This window comes from Phaenicophaeus curvirostris, chromosome 28 (genome assembly GCF_032191515.1).
Source record: "Phaenicophaeus curvirostris isolate KB17595 chromosome 28, BPBGC_Pcur_1.0, whole genome shotgun sequence".
Lineage (NCBI taxonomy): Eukaryota > Metazoa > Chordata > Aves > Cuculiformes > Cuculidae > Phaenicophaeus > Phaenicophaeus curvirostris.
In genome coordinates, this window is record NC_091419.1 from 1,778,520 (window position 1) to 1,802,898 (window position 24,379).

Here is a 24,379-nt window from a genome sequence, read left to right on the forward strand (position 1 = left end):
TGCAGCACAGCGCGCCAGCCCTTCTCCAGAGCCAGCAGAGCTCAGCTGGGGCTGGACAACGGCACTTCTGGAGAGCCCCAGCCCCACGCTGGGACTGCGTGGGAGCCAGCAGCAAGGCAGAAGCCTCTTACCATAACAGCAAGAAAGAGGTGTGAAGGTAGACTCCCGCTTCCACCACACAGCCCTCCTCCATCTCCACACTACGTCCTGATCTCCTGATGACCGCAGACCCCTGCCCACTGAACTACCTGGAAAAAAAACATGTGCATCGTTAGATGGGAAAACCCCAGGGCAGCAGGGCCGGGCACACTGCATAGTCACAGAATCATAGAATCATTAAGGCTGGAAAAGACCTGTAAGATAAGGTCTCCTCTCTCAGACCATTCATGCTAAGACTCAGAAGACAAACCCTTGCACTTCTTTCACTGAGGGGTCACCATGAAAGCTGGAGCCACTTTCATCTTTGTACAGCACCAAGAATATTCGTTGCACCATGCAAACAGGGGCAGCAGATGTCCTCAAACTCCCCTGCCTCCAGCAGCTGGGGCTCCGGCCAGAGCCAGAGGGAAGGCTGCTTGCTGAAGCCCAGGAATCAGAAGGCAGGGATGTGAGCCTGAATCTGAAGCAGGTGGAAAATCACTGCTTCTTCATTCACTTTTAGATTTGCAATGGAACCAGCAAAGGTCTTAGGCTCTAATGCGGTCATAGAATCACAGAATCATAGAATCACCAGGTTCGAAAAGACCCACTAGATCATCAAGTCCAACCATTCCTATCAAATACTAAACCATGTCCCTCAGCACCTCGTCCACCCGTCCCTTAAACCCCTCCAGGGAAGGGGACTCAATCCCCTCCCTGGGCAGCCTCTGCCACTGCCCAATGACCCTTTCCGTGAAAAACTTTTTCCTGATGTCCAGGCTGAACCTCCCCTGGTGGAGCTTGAGGCCATTCCCTCTCATCCTGTCCCCTGTCCCTTGGGAGAAGAGCCCAGCTCCCTCCTCTCCACAACCTCCTCTCAGGGAGTTGGAGAGAGCAATGAGGTCTCCCCTCAGCCTCCTCTTCTCCAGGATAAACACCCCCAGCTCTCTCAGACGCTCCTCTTGTTCTCCAGCCCCCTCACCAGCTTTGTTGCTCTTCTCTGGACTCGCTCCAGAGCCTCAACATCCTTCTTGTGGTGAGGGGCCCACAACTGAACACAGGATTCGAGGAGCGGTCTCCCCAGTGCCGAGTCCAGAGGGAGAAGAACCTCCCTGGACCTGCTGGTCATGCCGTGTCTGATCCAAGTCAAGATGCCATTGGCCTTCTTGGCCACCTAGGCCACTGCTGGCTCACGTTCAGTCGGCTGACACAGCCATCCTGGAGGCAAGGGACAGGAGCTCGGCCCCCAGTATGAGAAGAAACATCAGTCAGCTCCATCTGCGCAGCCCCTGGCACCAGGAGCAAGACCAGCACCTGAGGACCGGGCACAGACCAGCTCTGCACGCGCTAGGCAAGACGGACCATTAAATCCCACATCCTACCACACGCCAAAGCCACCTTTTTGCTTTCTCAGTGAATGATGCACCGTGCTGAAAAGCCTTCCCCAGCCCCCCCAGCCCTCCCCAGCTCCCACGCCTCCTCTAGGACCAGATCCTGCTGAGTGACGAGCATCCCGCGCTCCCACTGACAGCAGCAAGGAGACGGTGTGCTCAGCCCTCGGCAGCATCATTCATCCGCAGGGAGAGTGGAGGGCGATATTTGGTACCTCGCAGCCAATTAGAAGAGAGGTGGCACTGAAAGGGGGGTGCTTCCAGCTCCTCTCTCCACCCATCCTCCATCACATCCCTCTCCCTGTCGCCACCACCATCGCCATCCTCCTCACACACAAAAGCAGTGCAATCAGCTGACTCGAGAGAGCTGAGGCTTAGCCAGCTGCAGACAGAAAATAATAAAATACCTTAAGGGGAGGGAGGCAGCAGAGGAAGCAGCAGCCATGGAAGAATACAAATAATTGCCCTCAATTCCCCCCCACCCTCCTAAATCCAAATCACAAAGCAACGACTGCTGTTAGAAAGGCCAACCTAGATGCATCCTCACACTCCTCCGCTGAGAAAGCCGCACGCATCTGCATCGGGATCCAGGCGCTGAACCTCCTGAGCAGCTCGTCTCTGTCGGGAGGAATGCCTAGCTGGGAGACAGGCAGGATCTTCTTTGTTCCTCGTTAGCCACGAGCATCGGTGAGTACGGCACCATCTGGGCTTCCATCCTGCGGGGCGATGGTTGATATTAAGAAACATCAGATCCAACCTGGGATTTGCTTCGATATCTTTCTCTTCCTCCCTCCATGATGCCTTCAGGGTTAGCAGAAAGCAGATGACAGCAGTGGGGAGGAGGAAGGGAAGGTGGGGTGTCTCTGAGCCCCAAGATATCTCCTCTGCCTGCATGTAGGGATATCAGGAATGGGGACATGTGTGACCGTGGCGTGGGCATTGCATGCTGCCAGGCATGGGGGTGAGGACAGAAAATGTAATCTGGGTGCTGAGAGGAAAGGCTGAGAGTCACTGGGCAGGGAGAGCACCCTGCCACGCTCACAGCCAGCTCTGTGCTCCGATTCCCATCTCTGCCAGCGCCTGTAATAAAGACGGATGCTGGATTTACTCATGCCTCTACGTAGCACCATTCCTTTAAAGCAGATAGACACAGGCAGGCTCCTCTCTGGCCAGATCATCGCCAGCGACACCCTCTGCACTTAACAAGCCCCCAGAGGATGCAGAAAACACCTTGGCTCTCTAGAAGAGACTTGTAGCAATGGGTCAAACCCTGCTAGATGCCGATTTCCCTGACACCAGGGGACTGAGTAGCCCCATCCAATTGGGAAATCACCCTAGGTCACTCATCCTAAATGAATCTGTAGCTACCCAGCCAGTGCTTGGACACACTCACCCTGGAAAGGCTGAGCTCAGGAAGAACACCCAAAACTGTCCTGCAGTGGACGGGTTAATGCCTGTGCCCAACATAGAGCTGGTTTCACTTGAACGCAGCCTATATAAGATAAGGCCTGACCTTGTTCCATTCAGCTCAGCTGCTGCTAAGCCCAGTTACAGCAGCATCCAGCTGAGAGCAGGGATTCTGCTCTCTCCGGCCAGAGTTGGTCCTGCGAGCACTGGTCCTGAGCCCTTGGCCGGACTTCGTTAGGAGCTGCAGGTGCAGTCACTGGGAAATAGCTAAAAAGGTCTGATTTTTGCTGACTGGCAGTGTAGGAACCTTCTAGGGAAGGCAAACCCCTCACGCTGCTGGGGTGTGAGTGCAAGTGAAAGCAAGGATTTGGACTTCTCCAGTTCATACCAGTGCAGGAGAAAGCCCAGACTGGAACAGCACCCCCACCTTGCCTCCATTTGAAGGTCTCCAGTTTTTTTGGCATCTGCTTTGGTTTACCTGGGAGTGAGGCAGAGATGTGAATTCTTCAGTGCTGTGGAAAGACACTGAACATCCCTGTGGAGGCCTCCTCGCCTTTCTCCATTTGTCTCTGGGTACAGGGGATGGAGCACAGAGCAGGCATCGGCAGCCGGGAACTCCTCTGCAAAACCAAAGCCATTAACTTCTGCCCAGACCAACAAAATGGAAACTGGTGCTACTGCCAAACCAACCTGAAACCAGCCTGGGAGGAGCTCTCTCTTCTTTTCCCTTTCAGCTACATTTCATCTCCCTTGGCAGAAGTGCTTGTTTACGTTGAGATTAGCATCGGAAGAGAAGTAGGAAAGGAAAAACGAGCAGGCATCAGCCCAGACAGTGTTGATCCTCAGGGAGAAGAGCTAAGGTCACAACCGAGCAGAGATATACCTGTTGTTCTGATCCAGGGCCAACCCCACCTCCTCTTTCTTGCCCCCAAACCCCATGGCCCTGCCTTGTTGCTTTTGTAAAACAAGCAGCTATCGTGCTATTTCTCCGTGGAGCATGGTACCCACTCTGAACATCTCGGATTAAGTGCTCCCTGGTCGTGATGCTCAATGCCAACCTCTCTGCCTTCCACCTTCCAGCTCAAGCCCTTCCTCGAGAGAACCGCCGTGCAGCCGACTCCTCTCTGAGCACGATGGGAACCACAGAAGCCACTCTGCGGATGGAAAATGTGGATGTAAAGGAAGAGTGGCAAGATGAGGACTTCCCCAGGTTTGTTCCCGGCAAAAAAAGCAAGGAAGAATTTTATTTTTTCTTGTAAGAAACCAGCAAGGCGTGGAGCATGAAGGGCCCTCCTACGAGCCCCAGAAGGAACAGGAGTCTTAACTCCAACAGGGTCATTCTCGCCAGAGGACAGAGATTTTGTGGCAAGGCTGCTTTGAAGGCTTAAAAATTTTGGAGGAGGTTTCCAGAAACCCTCTGTGAATGTGCCGAGGAGAGAGGAAGGAGCAGGGTGCGGAGGACAGGGAGATTAGTAGGGATGGTTGGATGCATACAGGGATGGATGAATGAAGGGATAGATGGATGCATTCCTTCCCAGTCTATAAATCAAGCAGTGTCTCCCCAAACAGGGAAATGCTCCTTTGCTAGGAACTTGCCACAAGAAGTAGAGTCGTTGGCATGCAATGACCACTGGCACTGACATGCAGCATCTGAATGCTCGCAAACCTTGTGAGGATCATAGAACCCCTAGGTTGGGAAAGACCTTTGAGATTATCAAATCCAACTGTACCTGTCCTTTACTAAATCAGATCCCTGAGCACCTTTTCTACCCATCTTTTAAACCCCTCCAGGGATGGGGATTCAACCACCCCCCTGGGCAGCCTCTGCCAGTGCCTGAGAATCCTTTCAGTGAAGAAGTTTTTCCTAATATCCAATCTAAACCTCCCCTGGTGCAGCTTGAGACCATTTCCTCCTGTTCTACCACTTGTTACTTGGGAGAAGAGACCAACACCCACATTATCACAACCTCCTTCCAGGGAGTTGTAGACAGTGATGAGGTCTCCCCACAGTCTCCTTTTCTCCAGGACAATCAGCCCCGGGGCTCTCAGCCGCTCCTCGCAAGGCTCGTTCTCCAGCCCCTTCACTAGCTTAGTCGCTCTTCTCCAGATGTGCTCAAGGACCTCAATGTCTTTATTGTAGTGAGGGGCCCAAAACTGAACCCAGGATTCGAGGTGCAGCCTCACTAGTGCTGAGTCCAGTGGCACGATCCCTTCCCTGGTCCACTGGCCACGCCGTTTCTGATCCAAGCCAGGATGCTGTTGGCTTTCTTGGCCACCTGGCTCACGTTCAGCCACTGTCAACCAGCACCCCCAAGTCCTTCTCTGCCAGGCAGGAGGTGATATGTGGGTGACAGAGGGTGCCAAAGCAGCAGCTTCCACCTTCACAGATACTTTAGTAGCTGCACGGAGTGCCAAAAAGAATCCCCATAAGCTCAGTGTGTACTGGAATCCCTGCAAGCCACCCCAAGGTGCTCTCACAGTCCGTGCAGCCACAGACTAGGAGAAGTCTGGCTGGAAACTGCCTGGAGGAGAAGGACCTGGGGGTGTTGGTTGACAGTGACTGAACAAGAGCCAGCAGTGGCCCAGGTGGTCAAGAAGGCCAATGGCATCTTGGCTTGGATCAGACACGGCATGGCCAGCAGGTCCAGGGAGGTTCTTCTCCCTCCATACTCAGCACTGGTGAGACCGCTCCTCGAATCCTGTGTTCAGTTCTGGGCCCCTCACCACAAGAAGGATTTTGAGGCTCTGGAGCAAGTCCAGAGAAGAGCAACAAAGCTGGTGAGGGGGCTGGAGAGCAAGAGGAGCAGCTGAAAGAGCTGGGAGTGTTTATCCTGGAGAAGAGGAGGCTGAGGGGAGACCTCATTGCTCTCTACAACTACCTGAAAGGAGGTTGTGGAGAGGAGGGAGCTGGGCTCTTCTCCCAAGTGACAGGGGACAGGACGAGAGGGAATGGCCTCAAGCTCCACCAGGGGAATTTCAGGCTGGACATCACAAATAGATTTTTCACAGAAAGGGTCATTGGGCACTGGAACAGGGAGGGGGTTGAGTCACCTTCCCTGGAGGTGACGGGTGGACGAGGTGCTGAGGGACGTGGTTTAGTGTTTGATAGGAATGGTTGGACTCAATGATCCGGTGGGTCTTTTCCAACCTGGGGATTCTATGATTCACCTGCATCCCCATTTTGGATAAAGCCTACAGTAGCTCGCCGGGTCCCCCACAACGTGGCAAACACCAAATCTCACTGCAGCTGGGCTCCAGGCTGCTGAGGAGCTTTTCAGAGCTGTCTCACCCAGTCCCAGCTGCAGCTGGATCCCCCCCGGGCAGCCCACAGAGCCCCTGTATTCGCAGACAGTGGCACAGTGTGTGGAGCGGGTGGGCACGCGCAGCCCCTGCCGGGATAAAAAGGGTCTCCTGTTTCCCTCAGCACGGACGGATGAGCTTAGCTCTGTTTCCCCCAGGTCCAGCTGCATGGCTAATCTAAGCACCTCTGTCTGCCAGCCCGGCACCCGGCTCACGGGACGCGGCTCATCCTTCCGCTCGCCCCAGAGGTGGCCTCAGCTGAGCCCTTGGGTTTCTAGGATGGATTTTTTCTTTCCTCTGAGAGCAGAGCTGAGCAGAGATTTGGGTCGATGGACCTCTGCCAACCTAAGGCTCCTCTGGAGCTCTGTGCTAACCAAGCTTTTAATTTAGAAGGGAGTCACAGAGAGAAAGCATTTAGAATCATAGACCCATAGAACCACAGAATAACTAGGCTGACCCACTGGATCCTCAAGTCCAACCATTCCTATCAATCACTAAACCATATCCCTGAGCACCTCATCCACACGTGCCCCTTCAGGGAAGGTGAGTCAACCCCCTCCCTGGGCAGCCTCTGCCAGTGCCCAATGACCCTTTCCGGGAAAAATTTTTTCCTAATATCAGGTCTGACCCTCCCCTGGCGGAGCTTGAGGCCATTCCCTCTCATCCTGTCCCCTGTCCCTTGGGAGAAGAGCCCAGCTCCCTCCTCTCCACAACCTCCTTTCAGGGAGTTGGAGAGAGTAATGAGGTCTCCCCTCAGCCTCCTCTTCTCCAGGATAAACACCTCTAGCTCTCTCAGCTGCTCCTCTTGTTCTCCAGCCTCCTCACCAACTTCGTTGTTCTTCTCTGGACTCACTCCAGAGCCTCAACATCCTTCTTGTGGTGAGGGGCCCACAACTGAACACAGGATTCGAGGAGCAGTCTCACCAGTGCCAAGTACAGAGGGAGAAGAACCTCCCTGGACCTGCTGGCCACACCGTGTCTGATCCAAGCCAAGATGCCATTGGCCTTCTTGGCCACCTGGGCCACTGCTGGCTCATGTTCAGTCGCTGTCAACCAACACCCCCAGGTCCCTCTCCTCTAGGCAGTTTCCAGCCAGACTTCTCCTAGTCTGTAGCTGCTCAGGGTTGTTGTGCCCCAAGTGCAGGGCCCAGCATTTGGCCTTGTTAAACCTCATCCCATTGGTCTCAGCCCAGCGGTCCAGTCTGTTCAGATTCCTTTGGAGCCTCCCAACCCTCCATTTGCCCAAAGCTTCCTAGAAAAACTGGAGAAAGAGCTGTTCAGGCACCCAGCTACCTGAGCACCAACCCACACTATGGTGGAGCTGGAGCTACCAGGCTCCGTTTCATGCCTGCTGTGGAAGCAGCAAACTCGCCCCAGGCACAGCCAAACCTTCAAGGAGCATTTCTCCTCTAGAGCCCTCAGCAGCCCCTGACACAGGCATCGCTGCCCCTGTCTAAGAAACAAAGCACAGGGAGAGGCAAAGGGATGTGACCACGGTTGGGTGACACATCAGTGGCAGGGACAAGGGCAGAACCCTACAACCCCAGAGAAGAGGAGGCTGAGAGGAGACCTCATTGCTCTCTACAACTACCTGAAAGGAGGTTGTGGAGAGGAGGGAGCTGGCCTCTTCTCCCAAGTGACAGGGGACAGGACGAGAGGGAATAGCCTCAAGCTCCACCAGGGGAGGTTCAGGCTGGACATTAGGAAAAAATTTTTCACGGAAAGGGTCATTGGGCACTGGAACAGGGAGGTGGTTGAGTCCCCTTCCCTGGAGGGGTTTAAGGCACAGGTGGATGAGGTGCTGAGGGACATGGTTTAGTGATTGATGGGAATGGTTGGACTCAATGATCTGGTGGGTCTCTTCCAACCTGGTGATTCTATGATTCTATGAAACAAGCTCCCCAGCCTGCTGCAGAGGGATTAAGTCAGGAATGATGCAAGTGAAACAGAGCCTGAACAGGCACTCAGCAAATGAGCAAATGCCAGCTGCGTTGAACTAGCATCAAAAATAAATAAATAATTTTAGGCACTTCCCCCCTAGAAGCATTAAAATAATAATAGGGCAGAGCTGCTGCATGTGGGACAGCAGCTCTCTAGCAGATGATTTGCTGCATAGCTATTTTTGCTTAGCTCTGATTAACCGATCTTGCCACGAGAAGAAGCCTATCCTAGACAAAGATCTGGGCTGGGGGCACTGAATTCAGCTGCTCATTAGAGACACAAGGTGACAGTCCCATCCCTCCCCCAGAAGCTGAGCCGCAGAACACGCTCCTGCCTTGCAGCCTGCAAAGGTGCAAGGCCAAGGCACCGAGCAAGTGGAGAGGAAAGGGTCTCCCCTCCTGCCTCTCCCTAAAGGCTTAGACAGTCTGTCTCAGCCGTTTGTGCAAGTGCTGTCCTGCAATGATGCTGTAGCGGGGCCGCGGGGCGGATGCAGGAGCATGCTCACTCCATCACGCATCCTTCAGATCACGGTCAGTGACGGCTCGGGCTGCTTGGGGCCCAAAAGAAGGTGCTTTTTCAAGGGAAACTGGGCAGGATGCTGTCAGCAGAGAGCAAAATGGGGGCACCCGACCCTTAGAGAATCTGTTTCATGGAGATTTGCTGCCTGAGCTAGCTGCTTTGGGGAAGATTTACACGGGAGACTGCGAGGTAGCGATTCGAGCATCCTTTGGGAAGGTAAGAAAGCCCTTTCCTTCCTCTCTGACTCTTGAATTTCTTTTCTTAAGTGAATCCCAGCATCAGTGCCCAACTGCAGCACGTACTCGGGGGTGGCTGGGCCTTTCTCCCCCTTCTTTTGATGCTGCTATCGCCAAGTTGTGCCAGGCGCCACCTCACAGGCTGATAAACAACCAGCCAGGCCCCCTCTGAGACAAAAGCAGGAGGGAGGAGGAGAGGCTGGAGGGGGCAGAGGGATTTTTGACTGTTCAGGAACATTGTGGCAGCCCACAGGGTCCGGACGCTGCACAAGCGAGCAAGGAGCAAGCGCCTTTGATCAGGTCTCCAACTCTCATAAATATACAACAACCAGCTAGAGGAGGATTATCCCTTAATCTAAATATTTATAGGTTTTAATTTGGCTGGTGGCTCTGGTGTCACAGCAGCACAAAGAGGAGGCTTTGTAGGGCACAGCTAGGCTGCTTCCTCTTGCAGACTCAGAGCTACTGGTCCTCATCATCTCCTACCCTGCAGCTGATGGACCATAAGGCCCACAGTGGGTGGAAACCAGCCCCAAGCACAGTCCCATCTTACAGCCCTGCCTTCAAACTGGTGGGTTTTCCCCTCTTTTTCACCCCAGGGCTTGCCCAGCACCCAGAATTTTAGACCTGGAGGCATGAGCTCCTTCCCCTGTTGATGGGGAGCTTCCAGCAAGGGGCAGGTGAGACAAGGATGGCTCAGAAAGTCCCTTTTAAACCAACCTTTAACACCATGAATTTGTCATAGGCCTGGTGGGGTTTTGCTTATGCTGCACGAGAAGTTTCCAACCCACCTAGTGCCAGGGGACAGGCGCGAGTCCTGGCTCCAATTAAAAGGGAAAGGGTCCAGCTTGGGTTCCCCATCGCAGTACTGGGGGCCACATTCTGACTTAACTTACTCCAATATGGGCCAGGAGCAACTCCAGCAACTTCTAAATTGAAACCACCACATAAAGAGATCTGGCATTAGTAGAAAACCCAACTTCTAAACCAAGTGACACTTGCTCTGGCTTGGAGGAATGGTGATTTGCACCAAGGAGATGCAGGAGCCAAGCATGAGAAGGTGCAAATCCTGACATGAAGCCCCAGGAAGGGAGCGGTGGCTCAGCCTTTGGTTCCAAAATATGCGTTTGGGTGCTGGTGCCTGCATCTTAGCTCAGAATGAACCTGCTTCCAAACCTCAGCACGGTTTGGGTTTCACTGTCAGCTTCTGCCAAGGGAGGGCAGAGGTGGGGATGGGGTGACAATTCGGAGAGACCACTTGAGGTTTGATCCTTGCCTTGAACACCGACTGCCTTCAAGTGCAGTCACTGGAGATACAGGAGGGAGCCGGCGCCTGGGAGAGGTGGTTATGGCTTAGGACAACGCTTCAACCTGCTGTGGCAGAGAGCAGGATGTGCTTTATACTGGCAGAAAGCGAAAAGCACTCCAGTGCGAAGCATCCACCGCCAGCTCAGCTGCTGCCAGGATCAAAGCTTTCCCTGCAGGGCTTAAGAACAGCCAAATTCAGACTGTAGACAGCCCACAGCTTTTCCCAGACTGTGCAGGGAACAGGGATACAGGCAACAGCCCATCAAAGCCTTATGAGGAACAGCTGAGAGAGCTGGGGGTGTTTAGCCTGGAGAAGAAGAGGCTGAGGGGAGACCTCATTGCTCTCTCCAACTCCCTGAAAGGAGGTTGTGGAGAGGAGGGAGCTGGGCTCTTCTCCCAAGGGACAGGGGACAGGATGAGAGGGAATGGCCTCAAGCTCCACCAGGGGAGGGTCAGGTTGGACATTAGGAAAAAAATTTTCACAGAAAGGGTCACTGGGCAGTGGCAGAGGCTGCCCAGGGAGGGCATTGAGTCACCTTCCCTGGAGGGATTTAAGGGACGGGTGGATGAGGTGCTGAGAGACATGGTTTAGTGTTTGATAGGAATGGTTGGACTCAATGATCCAGTGGGTCTTTTGCAACCTGGTGATTCTATGATAGGCAGCAGACGTGCCCTGGTACCCTCGGTGAGGAGCCCTAGAGCTTGGCACTGCCTCTCAAGCCTCTGCAGAGATAAAAGTGGGGATAATATAGAGAGTGTGAGGACCTTACCAGGATCTTCTGAGGATGGGATTTGTTCCTGTGTCCCTGGCTGGTTTTTCCAGCATCTTGGCTGAATGGCAGCATGAGAGACCTATTTGGGGTAAATGCAGGGATGGTTTGGAGGGAAATGCAGGGAACAGCTGAGAGAGCTGGGGGTGTTTAGCCTGGAGAAGAGGAGGCTGAGGGGAGACCTCACTGCTCTCTCCAACTCCCTGAAAGGAGGTTGTGGAGAGGAGGGAGCTGGGCTCTTCTCCCAAGTGACAGGGGACAGGATGAGAGGGAATGGCCTCAAGCTCCGCCAGGGGAGGTTCAGGCTGAACATTAGGAAAAAAATTTTCATGGAAAGGGTCATTGGGCACTGGCAGAGGCTGCCCAGGGAGGGGGTTGAGTCACCTTCCCTGGAGGGGTTTAAGGGACGGGTGGACGAGGTGCTGAGGGACATGGTTTAGCATTTGATAGGAATGGTTGGACTCGATGATCCGATGGGTCTTTTCCAACCTGGTGATTCTATGATTCTGTGGTTCAGAGGGAAATGCAGGGATGGCTTGGAGGTTACTAAGGATTGCACAGTGCTCCGGTTAGAAAGCACTGCTGGGCTGCTCTTGGACAAATCACTTGCGGGTGTCCCTCAGGTTGAGCTCCCAGATCGAAGGGAAAGGGCAGAGCACAAGGGTTCTGTGCTTTTCCACAACGTTCCCAGTTCTCCCTGCTGTCTGCCATGGAGTGACTTTCTCCTAAACATCACCTGTCATCTCCTTTCCTTTTCCCTCTGCATCCTGGCTCCTCTGCAGACCTCTCCCTGAAGAGACGGGCATGGAGTCGCTGGGCAGCCCTACAGAAGATGAGAACACGTCCTGTAAGTACCCACCTGCCTTATCAGGAGGTCAAGGGAAAACAAGCCCATGGGAACGGCAGCTTACAGTTAGGGCAAGAGCCAGTTCCCTTGGAGCATCCACAAACATTCCTGTGTGGGAGAGGAAACCAGCAGAGATGTGAATTTGCTAATCTTTCAGGAGAAGGTGGAGGAGGCAATAGGTGTCTCAGGAGTTTGGGATTTTTTACCCACCCACAGCCACAGGCAGGCAGTACCTCCCGGCTATGATCCATCACTCCTAGCTTCCAAGAACATACCCTTAACTAATGAAAGCTCCATGTCTTGCAGTAAGGATACAGGGCAAGGACAACCTCTCAGTTATTTTCCTTTTAACTCCAGCTCCCCCAAATACTTTGAACTTTAACGGGGCGCATCGTAAGCGGAAGACACTTGTTGCACCTGAAATCAACATTTCCCTGGACCAGAGTGAAGGCTCCATTCTCTCCGATGACTTCTTGGACACACCGGATGACTTGGACATTAATGTGGATGATATTGAAACTCCTGATGAGACAGATTCCCTCGAATTCCTGGGGAACGGGAACGAACTGGAATGGGAAGGTAAAAGAGAGAGAATGTTTGCAGGAATAGGGGTATTTTAGCCTCATTTTAACCACTTTTGTCATCATTCACCATCAGCAGCTGAGGATCAGCTTCCTCAGCAGTGAAGCACACAGGGACAGGACGAGAGGGAATGGCCTCAAGCTCCACCAGGGGAGATTTAGGCTGGACATTAGGAAAAAATTTTTCACGGAAAGGGTCATTGGGCACTGGCAGAGGCTGCCCAGGGAGGGGGTTGAGTCACCTTCCCTGGAGGGGTTTAAGGCACGGGTGGATGAGGTGCTGAGGGACATGGTTTAGTGATTGATAGGAATGGTTGGACTCGATGATCCGGTGGGTCTTTTCCAACCTGGTTATTCTATGATTCTGTGATCTCCCCTGCCAGGATCCCCAAGTGCTTCCATCTGGGGATAGTGTGAACTGCTGTTCAGGGCTTGCAAACACTAATCTACTCATCATTTAGGCTGATATCTGGGGACACAGCAGCTCCCCCAGCTGCAGCTGGGCCGCCAGCCCTGGCTGGAAAGTGCTGCCTGCTTGGTTCTGCCAGCAGAGCTGCTACGTGAATATTCAGACAACTTGAATAACAGAGTCTTTGCCAACCTGCCTGCTTTTGGCAGAATTGAACTATGAAGGTCACATGGAAACAGCTCTACAGTCAGACCAGAAGACACCTGGGGGTGTTGGTTGACAGCGACTGAACATGAGCCAGCAGTGGCCCAGGTGGCCAAGAAGGCCAATGGCATCTTGGCTTGGATCAGAAATGGTGTGAGCAGCAGGTCCAGGGAGGTTCTTCTCCCTCTGTACTCAGCACTGGGGAGACCGCTCCTCGAATCCTGTGTTCAGTTCTGGGCCCCTCACCACAAGAAGGATGTTGAGGCTCTGGAGCGAGTCCAGAGAAGAGCAACAAAGCTGGTGAAGGGGCTGGAGAACAAGAGGAGCGGCTGAGAGAGCTGGGGGTGTTTAGCCTGGAGAAGAGGAGGCTGAGGGGAGACCCCATTGCTCTCTCCAACTACCTGAAAGGAGGTTGTGGAGAGGAGGGAGCTGGGCTCTTCTCCCAAGTGACATGGGACAGGACGAGAGGGAATGGCCTCAAGCTCTGCCAGGGGAGGTTCAGGCTGGACATTAGGAAAAAATTTTTCAGGGAAAAGGTCATTGGGCAGTGGCAGAGGCTGCCCAGGGAGGGGATTGAGTCACCTTCCCTGGAGGGGTTTAAGGGATGGGTGGATGAGGTGCTGAGGGACATGGTTTAGTGTTTGATGGGAATGGTTGGACTTGATGATCTAGTGGGTCTTTTCCTACCTGGTGATTCTATGATTCTATGAACTGGCACAGCCAGCATAGATGGACCTGAAGGAGGATCCAGCAAAAAGTCTCGGGCCCAACCTGTGACTGCAGGTGTTATAAAGCACCATGAGATGTTAAATTTATTTCTGTTAGAGTGTGGCAATGGAGCAAGAGTGTTAAGAACCACAAACTCGCACAGATCAAAGCTACAGATGGAACTGGTCCTCCTTAGCCTGTGGTCACTATTGTCTCTCATTGCACATCAAAGCTCTTGCAGAGCCTCCTCATACACCACAGTAAAGGCAGAAATGTCCCTTTTCCAGATGACACTCCAGTAGCTACAGCTAAGAACATGCCCGGGGACAGTGCAGACCTGTTTGGAGATGGTGGGACAGAAGATGGGAGCGCTACTAATGGACGGCTCTGGAGGACAGTTATCATCGGAGAACAGGAGCACCGCATCGACCTCCAGATGATCAAACCCTACATGAGAGTGGTGACACATGGAGGTGAGGGAGAGGGAGGCCTAATCCCAGCTTGGCAATGTGCGCTCGCAGCCCAGAAACCAACTGTGTCCTGGGCTGCATCAAAAGCAGCGTGGCCAGCAGGGTGAGGGAGGGGATTCTGCTCCTCTATTCCTCTTTCGCGAGACCTTATCTGGAGTCCTGTGTCCCGTTCTGGAATCCTCAACATAAAAAGGAGATGGGGCTGTTGGAACGAGTCCAGAGGGGGCTACAAGAATGATCTGAGGGCTGGAGCACCTTCCGTACGAGGACAGGCTGAGAGAGTTGGGCTTGTTCAGCCTGGAGAAGAGAAGGCTCCAAGGAGGCCTTATAGTGACTTTCAGGTACCTGAAGGGGCTACAAGAAAGCTGGGGAGGGACTATTCATAAAGGCTTGGAGTGACAGGACAAGGGGCAATGGGGATAAACTGGAGAGGGGCAGATTTAGACTGGACATAAGGAAGAATTTCTTCATAATGAGTGTGGTGAGGCCCTGGAAGAGGTTTAGCTGGGGAGGTTGTGTCTGCCCCATCCCCGGAGATGTTCAAGGCCAGGTTGGATGGTCCTTGGGCAGCCTGACTCAGTGGGAGGTGTCCCTGCCCATGGCAGGGGGTGGAACTGGATGATCTTCAAGGTCCCTTCCAACCCAAACTATTCTATGATTTCTGTCAGTCCACCTTTGTCCAGCTGGAGGGGATGCATGACAATGTCTTGACTGTCTTTAGGGAAAAACTGCTCTATGTTTTGTAGTCTATGTAGCAGATAAGGACAAAAACACTCAGCTCTGGCTAATAAAAGCCACTTATTTTAGTGGTGCAATAAACAAAAACAGGAATAACACTGGCTTTGAGCAAGACTCAACACACCCTGACCCTCAGCCAGGGTGGGCAGCATCGCCAGCAATGAAGGGGCTGCGGGTGCTCAAGCCCTGTGCAGCCCAGTGCCCAAGCTCTGGAGATGCGGCTAAGGGTCATTACACCCAGTTAGCGACCATCTCTGAACTCAGAGCAAAACCAAGCACCAAAAATGATCGGTTGTGGAGAGGAGGGAGCTGGGCTCTTCTCCCAAGTGACAGGGGACAGGACGAGAGGGAATGGCCTCAAGCTCCACCAGGGGAGGGTCAGCCTGGACATCAGGAAAAATTTTTTCCCAGAAAGGGTCACTGGGCAGTGGCAGAGGCTGCCCAGGGAGGGGGTTGAGTCACCTTCCCTGGAGGGGTTTAAGGGACAGGTGGACAAGGTGCTGAGGGACATGGTTTAGTGTTTGATAGGAATGGTTGGACCTGATGATCCAATGGGTCCTTTCCAACCTGGTGATTCTATGAAGCTCCAAGCGCTGCGCTTTGACACACACAAATTCAACACCTACACACAAATCAGAGCCACAACCCAGATCAGAGGCAAATCTAATTGCGAAAGAGGTCCATAAGAGGGACAAACACTTACCCAGAGCCGAACCGAGGCACAAAACCAGCCCAGGGCCAAACAGGGCAATACATCTTCGCTGATCATTTTTCCTCCAGGTCTCGTATCTCTCTCTGGAGAGAGTCACTGATGCCACCCGTTTATTTCTTCTCCAGGATATTACGGAGAAGGTCTCAATGCCATCATTGTCTTTGCTGCCTGCTATCTCCCAGACAGTAACCTGGCTGATTACCACTACATCATGGAGAATCTCTTCCTGTAAGTTGCTGGTTAAGGTTTGTGAGGGAAGAGGAGGGTAGGGAAGGTAACTCAGGCTCTGGGGAAACAGTTTCCACGTATTCATTACACCCGGAACCGCAGCTGGCAAGAGTTTGAATGCAGGCCAAATGTACCCAGTGTGCAGCTGCAGACTGGAGCGAGCATCACTGAGGCCCACAGCATTTGCATTCAAACATTCAGTGTTAATTGTCCAGTGATGGACTCACAGCCAGGCTGGAGCATATGGATACAAAGCTGAACAGCTGTAGATGCTGCTGCCAGGCAGAAGAATGGTGAAGGGATGTCCATCAGGGAACGTGCTAAGTTAAAAAGCATAGCGATCCCCAAGAAATACCCCCAGGCATCCTGCAGAGGAGCCAGGAGAATCCAAAACCTATGCCAAGATTACAAAGAGTCTGGAGGGCTTTCAGGGATGACACATAGACACCTGAAGAAACCTCAAGGGACCTTTTCTGAGTCTCACATCCCTGTTGCTTTTGATCACCACCCAACAGATATGTGATCAGTAGTCTGGAGCTGCTGGTAGCTGAGGACTACATGATTGTGTACCTAAATGGAGCAACGCCCCGGAGGAGGATGCCAGGCCTTGGCTGGCTTAAGAAATGCTATCAGATGATAGACAGAAGGTGAGAATCCTCCTGGTGTTGCTTCTTCATTCTGCCCTGTCCTCCTCCCACATCTCTTCCTCGCAGCCCTCCTCAGCCACCCCTCCTTTCTCGCTCCCCAGATTTTAGAATTCCCTCCTCTATCACAGCTTTCTGATGTGCTTCAGACTCTCTTCATCTTCCCTTCTCCATCCTTTGCTCACAAACACCTTCCCAGAGACCAAGCTAACACAGCACTCAAGCAAAGCAGGTCTGAGCTTAAATAGGCCATGTGCAGGGCTTTTGTCTGGAGACACCCAGAGATGCCCATGAGCATCCTAACACTCGTTAGTGCCCTGACATTAATCCAGGTGAGTTTAAGAAAAAGTTACTTAGAATCTGACTTTCTGTCACATGGCTTTTCCACAGGCTGCGTAAAAACCTCAAAGCATTGATAATCGTGCATCCTTCATGGTTCATCCGGACGGTGCTGGCTATTTCCAGACCCTTCATCAGGTAAATAAAACACATTCCCAAACTTGGCTGGTTTGGGAGTGGAAATTTAATCTCCTGAATCAGACCTTGAGCTCAGAGCTCACCTTTAACCAGCAGCAACCAAGGTGAGACTGTTCATTATTTGCCCTACATCTCTCCGATACTCCCAAGCACAACTCTAGAGGTGGTTTTAAGAGATATTGGGGTGGCCTAGATCCAGATTGGAGTTTGTTGCAGTATGCAGTGTAGAAAGATCTACTAGGAGGTGCAGGAATGGTGGTCCCTTTTCCCTCCTACAGATACCAGGAGGCAAGGGTCAAAGCCAAGTGTAATACAGCATCTCACTACAATGTGAGGAGACGGCAACACTCAGACTACAAAGGATACAGAGATGCAGAACTCCTCATTTCCATCAGGGAAATTCTGACTTCCTACAAAGGGAACATCAAGCCAAGACCTCGAGCACATACTCTTTCTCTCTCTCTCTGCCAGTGTGAAGTTTATCAATAAGATCCAGTATGTTCACACTCTGGAGGAGCTGGAGCGGCTGATCCCGATGGAGCATGTACAGATTCCAGACTGTGTCTTACAGTGAGTGTCAGAGGAATCCTGGGGCACATGTAGGTCTGAGGAGACCAGGGGTAGAAATCCTAATTAGTCAAAACCCATCTACAGAAAATGCAGGGCCTGTGGCGAAACTGGTCTTACTCACATGCTGGTGCTGAGCTCTGTGCTGGGTTGCAATTTCTGTCCCCTTCAGAGCAAAGGGGAAACCTCCTCGTTCACTGCTTCTCCTGGAAAGGAGGTAGGAGTGAGGTGGGTGCTGGGCTCTTCTTCCAAGGAACAAGTGATGGGATGAGAGAGAATGGCCTCAAGTTGTGCCAGGGGAGGTTTAGATTGGACATTAGGAAAAATTTCTTTCCTGACAGAGCGGTGAAGCCCTGGCAGAGGCTGCCCAGGGCAGTGGGGGAAGTCTCCATCCCTGGAGGGGTTCAAAGAACGCGCAGTCGTGGCACTTGGGGACATGGTTTAGTAGGGATGGAGGTGCTGGGCTCACGGCTGGACTGGGCAAGCTCAGAGATCTTTTCCAACCTTAATCATTCTGTGATTCTATAAACATTGCATTTCACTAAAGGTCAACAGTCCAGACTGGGCAACATTTAAAGAACATTTCCTGTTTGTTGCAGATACGAAGAAGAGAGGATCAAGGCCAGAAAAGAAAGGTAAAAATCATTTTAAGGGGGGATAGAGGGTGGGTTCATTTGCTTGGGATGCTTTTGCTTTCTGTCATCATTATTTGTGTTAGACCCAGTCAATTCTGTGTTCCTCCTACCCTGATACCCCACACAGCCAACATTAATCTTACACCGATTTTCTCAAAATAAGCAAAAGCTGCAGAAGGGAGGAGAAGCTTGATCAAGAAGTTATTTATTTATAGAACTGTTTCTACCAACCCCATAAGTGCATGTAGTCTGAACATGCGCTGTATGTTGTAGCCAAGATCATCAGGGATCCCTCCATGTATAAAGACAGCACATTTTCCCGATGTGGCCATGCAAACCGACCTCAAAGTGAGCGCTAGTGCTTATTTCAAAAGCCACTTCATTCTGCTGGAGTGGTATAAAGAGGCGTGTTAGTTTACAGCTTGTTTTGTTCTATTTTCTAGAGCCATTCCCCTACCAGCGATGTAGGTTAGAAGTGCTGGCTGTAAATAGTGATAACGGTCAGCTCTGCAGAAGGCAATCGCGGACAGAGGGCAGATCAGCCGGTTCAGCACCAGGGCGATGTGCTCTAATAACACCTCCTTGTGCTGGCGGACTGGAGGGGAGATGCCAGTTTGGAAGGATTCAGCTCAGCTTCAGCTGCTGAAAAGCGAGTCGTCCAGCCCAAATTAGTCAGCTACCTCCCTCCAGGGCCAACAGAGGCATCCGGAAAGCACGAGGATTAGCAGGACTGCCTAGCACAGGGGGAAGAAGCTCACAGTCATTTCTGATCAGACCTGTGACCTCTGCTTGAGCTCCAGCTGCCTCCCTAGAAAGGCTTTAGATGCCCTATTCTTTCACATTGCTCACCCCTAGGCAATAGATTTCAACTGTGGTTTGTGTTTACAGGGCAGAAGAGAAACAGGACATGGCTGAGCAGGAAAGGTAACCACTCTTTTTTATTTATCCTTCACTTACAAAATAGCTTAAATGGTCTCTGGTGAGGAGAACAGCCCTATAGCTTGGTAGCACCCCACCGGGAGCTGGGCCCTGTGCTCTCCAAAGGACAAGCCTTTTGGGTTTGGACCCAAAAGGACATTTCTAAAACTTTTGGGAACTGATAAAAGCCTCACCTCTCCCTGTGTCATCACTTTTGTGGTGTTATCAACCTTCACCCATTTGAATGGATTCCTGACTCTCATTTTTCACCTCTGTAAAGCTAGTGAACCCATTTAGTCGTGGCCCAGAGGCACCAGGGAATGTTCTCCTGACATTCGGTTGTAGCATTCGCACACTGGCGCAATGCAGAGGGCCAAACGCTGCTGTCAGACACATCCTGGGTTTGCGTAAAGGCAAGAAATGAGACTGTAACATTAGATGGGAAGGAAAATTCTCAGGAGGCTGGGAAGACAGTGTCAAAATCCTATGCCAGGATAATTTGGCCTGGGTTTGGCTCTGCTTCAGAGCGACACAGCCTCTCTGCTTTTTATTCTAACTAGCTCCTGAGGGAGAACAGTGCACATCTCTGCTGTTCTCTTCCCAGAGAAAAAGGAGCTTTGATCAAAATTCCCAAGGCCATTGGATGAGTCTGAATTGTTCCAAGAAAAAAATGGAACCTCAGGGTCAAAATAGAGGATAAGCAGTTTGTGGTGGAGATTCACTAATTGTTTTGCTGGTTTTCTTCCCAGCAGGCCTGTGCCCCCAGCAGAGGATCAAGAAACCAGGTTTGATTTGTATTTCACTCTTTTGTCTCCATGCGACAGATTTCATTGCATTTGCAATCCACTAACGGGAAAGGCAAGGCTGGGTTAGACCTAGGATCTCATTAACGCGGTGCCACTCACCTAGCACGGAGGCAGCAGCCACTTTGCAGCAGGAGGGCACAAACTGGGACTCTGCAACATCTTCACCCATCACAGGGAGGCTGCCCTTGTCCCAAATTGCTGCAGCTTGTCCCAAAGCCCCACAGCTGCTGGGGGGGCATTGGGGAAAAAGCTGCCCCTTGATAAATGACCCGGCGTTCACCACAAGATAGACGTGTGCACACGGGACGTTACTGCAGAGTGGCCTTCCTTACCCCTACAGGAACTTCTTTATGGTCCTGTGTGCTCAGGAGGTCTGTAGAGGAGAAGAAAGTCCATTAATGACATTATCTTTGGCCCTGTTACAATTTTGTAGAGGATCACACCCAAACATATTCTTTTTTTTTTTGACACAGTGGGAATAACAGATTTTTTACTACAATTTGGTTTCTAAAAATAACTGTCTTTCTGCTCCTCCCCAGTATGTCATGAATCAAAGGAGAGTGGAATGAATGGAGTAGAAGAATGACGCAGCCTGGCAGCCACCCACGTAAATGACCTTTTGGTATAAGACCTTGTCGCCATCTTATTCCAAGTTTTGTAAGATCACAGAGCCTGCCTCCCCTCTCTCCGAGATGCAAAGTCTTTTCAACTTTTTGAAAATATTTTACTTTAAAAAGAAAAAAAAAACCCACAAAACAAGCCAAGAACAGCACTTTTCAGGACAGGTTCCAGTGTGTCGCAGTAATGGTCTGTGGAGAGCTATTAAGTAGTGCAAAAAGATACCGTGTTTCCTTAGTAAGTTAAGAGCATCCTCTAGTCCATTAGTCACCAACCCAAAAAGAGATCTATTTTTTGTTTAAATTATAATCCCTTTCCCTAACTTGCTGCTGGCCAGCACTGAGACATTTTGCTTTCAACCGCACCCCCAGTTTCCTCCACACAGACTTTACAACAGCCATTGCCCCAGGGAATAACTAATACAGGCAATGAAAAGAAAGGATTTTTGTCCTTTCTACAGCCAGTGTATGCTTCTTCCTGAAAATACCAAGTGCCCACCGGTCTAGGCACCTATTCTAGCCTTGACCGCCTCAGTTAGTTCATTGGCAGTCCTCACACTGACCCAGTTCCCTGAGTAAATGCCATGTTTCTGTCCCAATTTGTTCAGTCTCGGTTTGTAAGGCACCCTGATAGCTCTGAAAGAGGGTCCCACGCGGCATGGCAGCCTCCACAGAACCTTCTTATGAGCATCTTCTCATGCCAACGCGCACACACCAAAAAGGTCTGGCTTTATGAAGGAGCCTTATGGACAGGAAAGTCGTTCACGCCTTGTCTTTGTCTTGATTCCATGATACTGGACAATCGTTCACCATTAATACCTCCTATTGTGGAGAACAAGCTGCTAAATGTTTGAAATGTTCTACTTGCCACCCCTGGGTGATGAGGGTCTCATCTATAACCATACCTGCCTGGGAAAAAAACAGGAGGAGAATGCTGCAAACGTGGAAACAGAACTTCAGCTTCTCAGTCAGCCAAGAGATGCAGAGGTGATTCGTATTTTGGACTCATGACGATTCTGTGAGCAAAGGAAGGAAGAAAGTTTAAGAAACAACTCTCTGGCCAGAATCACTTGGAAACACCTGATTTCACCAGAGCCAGCTTACACAAACTGTCCCAAATGCATCAGGTAAAACCCCTTGCAAACAACTGCAGATAAAGAATTACCCACGTTTCACCACTTAAGGAATATTCCAAGCCTGGCAACCCCAACCCATGGCTCTTTAAAATTACCACCACCTCACTCAGCTCCGAAATCCCCTGGAGGACAACTATGGCAAAGCAAGATTCTCCTCAGGATAAGGATGTCTCCTCTGCATACATAAAGCTCCTCTTCTTCCCTTTCAGTGGTCCATACAGCTGCAGATGAGATCTTCATCTTCCTGAGTGCCAAAAAGGAGCACCAAATATGTTTTCTAACAGGAGGAGGCTACAAGGATGATCTGAGGGCTGGAGCATCTCCCGTATGAGGACAGGCTGAGAGAGTCGGGGCTGTTCAGCCTGGAGAAGAGAAGGCCCCGAGGAGACCTTATAGTGACCTTCTAGTAACTGAAGGGGCTACAAGAAAGCTGGGGAGAGACTTTTTTACCAAGGCTTGTAGTGATAGGATGAGGGGCAATGGCTATAAACTGGAGAGGGGCAGGTTAAACTAGACATAAGGAGGAATTTCTTCATAATGAGGGTGGTGAGGCACTGGAACAGGTTGCCCACGGAAGCTGTGGCTGCCCCATCCCTGGAGGGGTTCAAGGTCAGGTTGGATGGGACTTGGAGCCCCTGATCCAGTGGGAGGTGTCCCTGCCCATGGCAGGGGGTTGAAATTGGATGGGCTTTGACATCCCTTCCAACCCAAACTATTCTATGATTCTCATTTGGAATATATTTTTCCCATGCACTTCAGTCACGGATGTATTTACTGCACAGACTTTTGCATGAAGAACACAGCACTGCATCCACAGCATTGACGCCAGAAGACAGAGATGGTAAAAACTCCATATTCTGCCCCACCAGACTGTTAATAATAAGCACTAAGCAAGCACTGACTTCCACAGCTTTCTAGAAATTTCACTATGAACCAGCTATTGACAACATGAATTCTACGCTAAAAGGGAAAAACAGCACTTCAGGTGGAGTTTTGGTTTATGCCAAGCAATACCTCCCTGCAGAAGGTGTTCTGACCTCCTTATGACAGTCAGTGCTGATGTTGAGACAGAAGCAGCAGTGAGAGAGTCTCAAACATTAATGTGTTAACCTGGTCTGCAAAGCTGGGCATCCTTCTACACGCATGGTCTGTCAGATGGACTAAATGAACCCACTGTACTTAAGAAAGGACTTTTCTCATCAACTGAAATTTATCTCAGACTATAAACAATCACAAATCTCCTTGCAGTATGTGAGAGTGTGAATTCACTCTCTCCAATTGGCAACACTTAAAGCTGGATTTTCTGTTTTCCTTCTGAGACTGCTTTTATGCATTTAGATTAAAAAATCCCCTGCTATGCTTTCCATGAAAGAATGCAAAGCAGTTGGATGCTGAATGGGAAGTTTATAATGAACAAAATCAATAGAATGTCTAATACTGTTGTAAAAGTACAACTCAAAGAACATTTTACGCATCTGTAGTTACTAAGGTCTTGAGTGAAAGATGCATCATGGAAAATATTGCTATTAAGGAAACACATGGACACAGAGGATAAGAAGCCTTGATTGCGTTTAGTCTTGGGACATGAAGACATAGATCATTTCTTGATCTTCAGCAGTAACCAGAAGAATCCCTGGAGGTGTTCAAGGCCAGGTTGGATGGGCCTTGGGCAGCCTGATCTAGTGGGTGGTGTCCCTGCCCATGGCAGAAGGGTTGCAACTAGATGATCTTTAAGGTCCCTTCCAACCCAAACTATTCTATGATTCTATAATGTGGGTTTGGGTTGTTTTGTTGTTTTATTTTGTTCCAACGAAAAGACACCATGTCCCCATTTTCAGAAAAAAAACTACAGAATGAGCACACCTGAAGACAAAACTTCCTATTTTTCCATGTAATTCCTTTAGGGCAAGGTTAAGAGTTTAGCCCTGAAAAGGACAGATTACCAGTTTCATTTCAAGAAAGGAAGTTATACGTTTGGTACTAAAGTAACTTCTTGGAAAGGCTTTTTCCAAAAGTGCACTTTCTGACAGAGCACTCTAAGCAGGATGCATTAGATTTTAATTTTGAACAAAATCTTGTGTGTATATAAACTTCATGCTCCTGAACGGATGGGCGTCTATATGTCTTTTCAACACAGAGAAGAACCTGCAACCCCTAATGGATAAACCACAACTAAATGCAAAAATCGCATTTTTACAGCAAAACAAAAGCGTCATTAACTTCTTTCAGATGGTGATTTCAGACACTACTTGCAACCAAAGTAGCTGCAAATTCTTTGACAGAAACACAGAACCAATCAGGTTGGCAGTATCCCTCTACCACACACAGAGGCTGATGTTGATAGATCTGCACAGGCTTCAGACAAAATCAGATCCATGCGCTGTAACAAACACCAAACATCATCATCAGGAGATTGCTACAAACATGGATCCACCTCGCAGCAGAGGCGAGGGATGGACAGTCGCTCAAGAACAGCTTGAGGAAGGTTTCAGGGCTGCAGACAGATGAGATGATTGCATTGGTGGGAGTCGTTAAGCCAACGTAAAGACTTACCTTATGCAAAAGTGAAGACCAAACATATTGGAGGTGATCGAAGCCATGTCACAAATTCCTTTGCCAGTTCCTTAAGGAGAGCTGCTCTCAAAGCCAGTTTGTGAGAGGGTTTACCAGAC

At 50.7% G+C, this 24,379-nt stretch overlaps 1 protein-coding gene and 1 long non-coding RNA gene across 2 annotated transcripts; one reads left to right on the forward strand and one right to left on the reverse strand.

The window, feature by feature from the left end:
* Positions 1 to 1,621: 1,621 nt before the first annotated feature.
* LOC138731745 (uncharacterized) lies at positions 1,622 to 4,105 on the reverse strand. Its single transcript, XR_011339191.1, has 4 exons — positions 3,995 to 4,105; positions 3,415 to 3,698; positions 2,287 to 2,417; positions 1,622 to 1,744 (listed from the first exon to the last, which is right to left on the reverse strand). It is a non-coding gene; the product is annotated as an uncharacterized lncRNA (long non-coding RNA).
* ATCAY (ATCAY kinesin light chain interacting caytaxin) lies at positions 1,737 to 20,931 on the forward strand. Its single transcript, XM_069877872.1, has 13 exons — positions 1,737 to 2,216; positions 4,017 to 4,146; positions 11,793 to 11,857; positions 12,215 to 12,436; positions 14,047 to 14,232; positions 15,805 to 15,907; positions 16,423 to 16,554; positions 16,942 to 17,028; positions 17,500 to 17,598; positions 18,195 to 18,230; positions 19,119 to 19,154; positions 19,901 to 19,933; positions 20,494 to 20,931. Exons 2-13 carry the CDS (start codon positions 4,070 to 4,072, stop codon positions 20,501 to 20,503), a joined length of 1,086 nt encoding a protein of 361 aa, XP_069733973.1. The 5' UTR covers positions 1,737 to 2,216; positions 4,017 to 4,069; the 3' UTR covers positions 20,504 to 20,931.
* Positions 20,932 to 24,379: the final 3,448 nt, after the last annotated feature.

What these genes read in the sequence shown, in the direction of transcription:
- ATCAY (XM_069877872.1), top strand. Translation starts at nt 4,070, where the DNA reads ATGGGAACCACAGAAGCCACTCTGCGGATGGAAAATGTGGATGTAAAG. An exon ending in ATCATGGAGAATCTCTTCCT is followed by an intron (nt 15,908 to 16,422) that starts GTAAGTTGCTGG and finishes ACCACCCAACAG; the next exon opens with ATATGTGATCAGTAGTCTGG. An exon ending in ATCAAGGCCAGAAAAGAAAG is followed by an intron (nt 18,231 to 19,118) that starts GTAAAAATCATT and finishes TTGTGTTTACAG; the next exon opens with GGCAGAAGAGAAACAGGACA.